Source organism: Pseudorca crassidens, chromosome 14 (genome assembly GCF_039906515.1).
Source record: "Pseudorca crassidens isolate mPseCra1 chromosome 14, mPseCra1.hap1, whole genome shotgun sequence".
Taxonomy (NCBI): domain Eukaryota; kingdom Metazoa; phylum Chordata; class Mammalia; order Artiodactyla; family Delphinidae; genus Pseudorca; species Pseudorca crassidens.
Window position 1 is genome coordinate 78,530,943 of NC_090309.1, and position 6,284 is coordinate 78,537,226.

A 6,284-nucleotide genomic window follows, 5' to 3' on the forward strand; every position below is an offset into this window, starting at 1 on the left:
CTGAGGGTTAACAAGTCCCAGGCGCCCTTAACGGAAAATACACAAAGCCAGCCCCGAAGTGTGGGATTTGTAAAGCAGCCTATAAAGAGACTTGTAAATTCAAAGTACTCATTAGGCATTTCCACGGGGAAGGCCACCACCACTCTGGGATTTCCATGGGTAGGGACCTCAGGACCCTGAAAACCCGGGGCCGTGCTCACCCTTCTCTCAGGCTGGGAGCCGGCTCCACCGAGGAGCCACACAGAGCGCTGTCCTCTACTAACCAATCAGGTGCCCTCAGAAGGGGGACTACAAATCCCAGCATGCCCCACGCCGCCGTCAGGGGACGACAGGCCGCGCCCCAGCGTTCTTTACGTACAGGGGGCGAGCTCAGACCCCGGCGCGCGGCGACCCCGGAAGTCCCGCGCAGGCGCAGGTGGGCCCTGGGCCCGGGCGGCCATGGCAGTGGCTACGGTGGCGGCGTTACTGGCCGCACTGGGTGGGGCCCTGTGGCTGGCGGCCCGGAGGTTCGTGGGGCCCAGCGTCAAGCGGCTGCACCGAGGCGGGGACTCCGGCCTCATGCACGGGAAGACAGTGCTGATCACGGGTGCGAACAGCGGCCTGGGCCGCGCCACAGCCGCCGAGCTGCTGCGCTTGGGGGCGCGAGTGATCATGGGCTGCCGGGACCGCACACGCGCCGAGGAGGCGGCGGTTCAGCTCCGCCGCGAGATATGCCAGGCTGGGGGCCCCGAATTGGGGCCTGACTCCAGCGGGGCCGGCGAGCTCGTCGTCAAGGAGTTGGACCTCGCCTCGCTGCGCTCCGTGCGCTCCTTCTGTCAGGAGGTGCTCCAGGTGTGGGGCTCTGGGAACCTGCCGGAGATCGGGGACTGGCTAGGGGCTTCGGCGGGCGAGGCGGGGCCTGGAGGGCCGGGGGCTGAGCCGGGGAGGGGACCGCCCACAGTCGAGGGAGGGGGTGTGACCTTGGGAATGATTCGGGCGGCTTGGGAATTGAAGGCTGGAAAAATTGGTAGGACAGTCTTCTGTCTTCCAAGAATGTTGAGAAAGAAAACGGGCCCAAGAGAAAAATAAGCGAGTTTCTGAACATTTCCTCTTGCCATGTGAGGACAGCTCAGGAGGAGATCCGCCAGGTCCCTGGATTGTTTTTCCTGTGTCCAAAGTGAATGTGCACCAAGCCATCTCTCAAAGAGCCTGAGAGCACATAGGGGACGCTGCTAGACAAGGACCTTGGAGCAATTTTTCCCCCCTGCTAGGGTAGGAAGTTTAGCTTTCTGCCACCAGTGAACTCATGGGCAGTATTCTTAACCATACTCTGGCCTAACTTCCAAATAGACTGGAGCTTGGAATGCCAGTGGTCATGTGCTCTAAATGGGGACAGAAATAAAAGTAATATAATACCTAGCACTTATTGAAAGTTTCCTGTGTGCCAGGAGCTGTTCCAAGCATTTCAGATATATTTTTTTTAACTTTTAATGAAATTAAACTGACTTTGACTGCTCTTGTCATCCAGTCTTCACAGTAACCCTGTGAGGTAGGCATTGTTACCCCATTTTACAACGTAAGGCCACTAAGGCATAGGTAGGCTAAGTAATTTGCCCACGATCTTTCTCTAGAGCCCTTGCTTTTAACCCCTATATAGTACTTCTGCTGCCTGCCAGTGAGGTAGAGGATTTCTTTGTTTAGATAGCTCATCCACTGAAATGGATGTCCTCTGCTGAAATTGAGGTAGAAGGGTTCCCTGCAGAGGTGACTTGCAAGAGGGCATTCAGAAGAGTGATGTTTAAAATTAGCTGGCATAGAAAAGGAGCCTATATGAAAAGGAGTCTCCTGAGTCTAGAACAGAAGTTCCCAAACTTTCTAATTTTTTTCATGATGCCCTTAGGCCAAACAAATATCTAACAGCTTATTCATTAAGCAGTTAGATCCAAACAACTTAATAAGTATTTATGTAACAACTTAGTAGCTGTTTGAAACAAAAACACACATAGCATAAATGAAAGAAAAAAAGATTTTTATTTCATTTTTCAATAACCATAATTATTATAACCATAAGTATACTAATGGGAAATGTGCATCTGTTGTTCACTGTACCAGCTTGTCAAACTTTGGAATCAGACTGACCATTGCCACCCTCATTTCTGTTCTATGTTGACTTTTAACATTGTACTTGCATTTCATGCAGCAACTACTAAACACTCAGCTTTGCAAAGGTAGGACATCATGAAAAGGAATATAGCACAATAAAATGTTGAAGGTGTGAAACCACTTGGAGCTTGGTAGTTTTTGAGATGTTGAGCAGAGTATCATTTTGTTTCCCTCGAAAACTTAAAATACTCCAAATCACCCTGAGAGTTTCCTTGTGACTCTCTAGGGCAACTCGATACACAGTTGGGGAGCTGTTGCAGATCCAGAGTTTTGGTTTGTTTTGCCGTTATGACCAGTATTTCATTATCAGGTTTAGAAATAAGAAGTAATAGTGTACAAGAGATGTTGGGAGAATCCAAAGTGGATCTTCCTATTCAGTAAAAATGTAGATGGGACTGGGTATACTTATTCCTTGATACCTATGGTTTCTCACTACTTTGGCCACTTGACAGAACCAAGTAAAAGTTAAGGAGATAAAGAGATAACTAAGTTGTCCTTGCTTCTAAGTATGTATTAAGTTCCTTCCTGGCTCTGAAGTTCAGTAGTTCAGTGACTATAACCAGAATTTAAAAAAAAAAAAAAAGGAAGTGTAAATTTCCCACAGGTTGGTATTCTTGGTATTTATGTCATTTATCTTCTAGAATTTAAAAAACAGTAAATGATACAGTCCTAAAATAACACAAGCCCAGCAAAGAATGATGGCTCAGAAATGATTAATACAGGAAACTCTTCCAAAGGATTACTGAAAAGAACACTCCTTTCTTTCCCCCACGGGTGAACTTTTGCCTTCTTTTTGAAGTTGACTATTGGAAAAGCAAAAGGTGCTGAGACACACAGAATGAGAAATAGTTAATCCACTGACAGGTAGGCTTTGATAACAGTTGTGAAATTTAACACATTCTTCTTTTCACTTAATTTGGCAAAAGGGCCAGTGATATTTGAAATTTGACCTCAAATTTATTTGTGGGTCATCACTGTGTCTTTACACCTGGAACACGTTGTACATTTCTTTTTCTCTGCCCATCAAAAGAGACAGAGCCAGGAAGGGACAAGGGAAAACCAACTAAATGAAGTAAAGAATGAAAAGACTTCCCTTTGAGGACAGTCTAAATTTTAGGACTTTAATCTGGGGAGATGCAGGAGGATATGGTCAAAGTGCAAAATTCTGACTGTATAGATCTCTTAAGTTGGGGGCTCCTCGAAGCTTGAAAGAGGTAGATTTCATATCGGGGAAAAAAGAACTGTGAATTCTAGAGTCGTAATAGAGGTTAAAGGTGTTTGTTGGGCAGACCTCCTCTGTTAAGTCTCCTTTGCTGTTATTGTGAGACTTAGTATGTATGATTCATGGTTTTGTTTCTGATATGTTTATACTACCTGTTTAATATTTTTCTTAATGTTCCGTTGATTTATTCATGATGTTCTCTCCAGTCTTAATTTGCATCCCTCACCCTCTCTATTGCTTGTCCCATTTTTAAGGAAACAACCTGGAGTTGCTCCATTCCCATGGTGACATTTATTATTAGAAAATTACAGAATAAAACAATCCTAACTTGCCCCTGGCGTTGATACTAGTAGCTCTGGGAATAAACAATGCTGACCTGTCTTCTGCTGTAGTTCCACTCTCTAGCTCACATTGAATGTCTAGCTATGGTTTGAAATCCCAATTAGAAAAGCAGTCTAGCTTACTAATTAAGAATAGGGCCATTGGTGTCAGATTTCAACTTCAGGGTTTTGTTTGCCACTTAGGAGCCCTGTGATTCTGGACAAATCACCTAACTCTGGTGCTTCAGTTTGCTTATAGAGTTGTTGAGAGTAGATGACATAACATGAAAAGCACCAGGTCAGGCACACAAGTCATTGTTGTCGTCGTCTTCTTTTCTCTCAATTGTTGAAAACTCATAGAGGCGTTTTTTAGAATTTTAGTAGTTTGCAGGAATTGTTTAAAATTTTATTTTAGGCACATTTAAGGCCTGCGTTCATAACTCTGCCATTCTCTTTTTGCCATTTGAAGGAAGAGCCTAGACTGGATGTTTTGATCAACAATGCAGGCATCTTCCAGTGCCCGTATATGAAAACTGAAGATGGGTTTGAGATGCAGTTTGGAGTGAACCATCTGGGGCACTTTCTACTCACCAATCTTCTCCTTGGACTCCTTAAAAGTTCAGCTCCCAGCAGGATTGTGGTAGTTACCTCCAAACTTTATAAATACGGAGACATCAACTTTGAAGACTTGAACAGTGAACAAAACTATAATAAAAGCTTCTGTTATAGTCGGAGCAAACTGGCTAACATCCTTTTTACCAGAGAACTAGCCCGCCGCTTAGAAGGCACAAATGTCACTGTCAATGTGTTACACCCTGGCATGGTGCGGACCAACCTGGGGAGGCACATACACATCCCACTGTTAGTCAAACCACTTTTCAATTTGGTGACATGGGCTTTTTTCAAAACTCCGCTAGAAGGTGCCCAGACTTCGATTTATTTAGCCTCTTCCCCTGAGGTAGAAGGTGTGTCAGGAAAGTACTTTGGGGACTGTAAAGAGGAAGAACTATTGCCCAAAGCTATGGATGAATCTGTTGCAGGAAAACTCTGGGATGTCAGTGAAGTAATGGTTGGCATATTAAAATAGGAACAAGGAGTGGAAGAGAGCTGTTTGTAAGACTGGATGTCAGCTCTGTCATTTTAGGTTTTTTTTTTTTTTTTTTGACTACTCCACGTGGCTTGCGGGATCTTAATTCCCCAACCAGGGATCTAACCGGGGCTCCCAGCAGTGGAAGCATGGAGTCCTAACCACTGGACCGCCAGGGAATTCCCTGGATGTCAGCTCTATCTTTGATCAGGAATGGTGTGGCTTGGGCACTTGCTACTGGAAGATGCAATTTTGGTTTTACCATAGTACTGCTAAGAGGTACATAGAGATATTTTGAAGTTACTAAAAAGTTATTTTTTGGAGAACATAAAATTTCAGAAAAGATGTTTTAAATATATATAATAAGCATATCAATGATTATAATGAGTGATATGGTTATAATATATTTTAAAATTATAATTGAACAAGCATGGATTACAAATATTAAAGAATTCAGGGACTTGAAATAGATACGTTGAGAAGTTTTTCAAGTATCTTTGAGTTTTATGGTATGTTTAAAGTGTTAAGTGTTTTAATGATAATACTGGCTTTTGTGGGGAAATAATATGCATGGTGTGAATGCACAATTCTTACTTGGAATAAATTTACTGATGCAAATTCTTATTTGTGTATTCCTTTAGAAGTTTCTCTGAAATTAGTCCTTTATCATCTCATTAGCCTCTACTGATCTTGGTATGCCCAGTGCCTTTTCTTCCCACATATCTTGCGCACTGCTTTAAGAAGTAGTATTTCTAAAATCCAAATCTGTGTCACAGTGTCATGTCCCTGCTTAAAAACTTGTGGTGGTTTCCAGTTGCCCATAACTGGGTTTCCAGCCTTTTTTCTTTCTTTTTTAAGCTGCAGAATGTTTTTCTTCAAGAGAAGTCTTATTCAAATGTAGAAGCTGGATGGGTATAATAGATCATAGCAATGCTGTGAGGATGGAGTCTTCCAAGGCTATTTCTGAAGGGACTTTGTGCAATTCAGTAGTTTATAAACCATTTCTATTTAAACATTTTAGTATATTTTTGAGACTCCCCATGAACTGGCCACATGCTTACCTTGTACTCTTACACTCAGTGCTGTCCAGTAGAACTTTCTGCAATGATGGAAATAATTCTGTCTGCACTGTCCAATATGGTAGACTCTAGACACCTGTGTTTATTGAGTACTTGAAATGTGACTGAGAACTGATTTTCTAATATTACTTAAGGTCAATTTAAATTTAAATAGGCTTAGTTACTAACGTCTTAGACAGTATATCTCTACTCCTTTCATTGTATAACCCAGTCCTCAATATGGACCAATCACCCACCTGCCTCTGGGCCTTTCCTTATATTGTTCTTTCAATCTGGAATATCCTTCTCTTTTTTACTGGGAATATTCCTTAGCCTTTAACATTCCCTTCAAGTGTGTTCCTTTCCTTAATATCTGTAGGAGGATCCAATTCTCACTCTACTTATTTTTCATTGATCTTGGCAGATTTACTAGGAATTTAGTGCACTAATTATTT

General features: G+C 43.0%; 1 protein-coding gene and 1 long non-coding RNA gene across 5 annotated transcripts in view; one reads left to right on the top strand and one right to left on the bottom strand.

Moving 5' to 3' along the window:
* The window catches only part of LOC137205440 (uncharacterized), a 340,710-nt gene extending 340,372 nt beyond the window's left edge, over positions 1-338 (bottom strand). For all 3 annotated transcript variants that reach the window (XR_010934144.1, XR_010934145.1, XR_010934143.1), the window contains exon 1: positions 201-338. This is a non-coding gene — a long non-coding RNA (uncharacterized lncRNA). The remainder of the gene's footprint in view (positions 1-200) is intronic.
* A 40-nt stretch (positions 339-378) lies between these two features.
* RDH14 (retinol dehydrogenase 14) lies at positions 379-5,389 on the top strand. Of its 2 annotated transcripts, none has more exons than XM_067703645.1 (2): positions 379-822; positions 4,154-5,389. In XM_067703645.1, exons 1-2 carry the CDS (start codon positions 439-441, stop codon positions 4,769-4,771), a joined length of 1,002 nt encoding a protein of 333 aa, XP_067559746.1. In that variant the 5' UTR covers positions 379-438; the 3' UTR covers positions 4,772-5,389. The 2 variants fall into 2 exon arrangements, with proteins under 2 accessions (XP_067559746.1, XP_067559745.1); XM_067703644.1 differs by having other exon boundaries at positions 380-831.
* The last annotated feature ends 895 nt before the right edge of the window (positions 5,390-6,284 follow it).

Excerpts from the sequence above, each read along its gene's own strand:
- RDH14 (XM_067703644.1), top strand. The coding sequence starts at position 439 with ATGGCAGTGGCTACGGTGGCGGCGTTACTGGCCGCACTGGGTGGGGCC. Across the intron at positions 832-4,153 it reads TCTGTCAGGAGGTGCTCCAG|GAAGAGCCTAGACTGGATGT; the intron begins GTGTGGGGCTCT and ends TGCCATTTGAAG.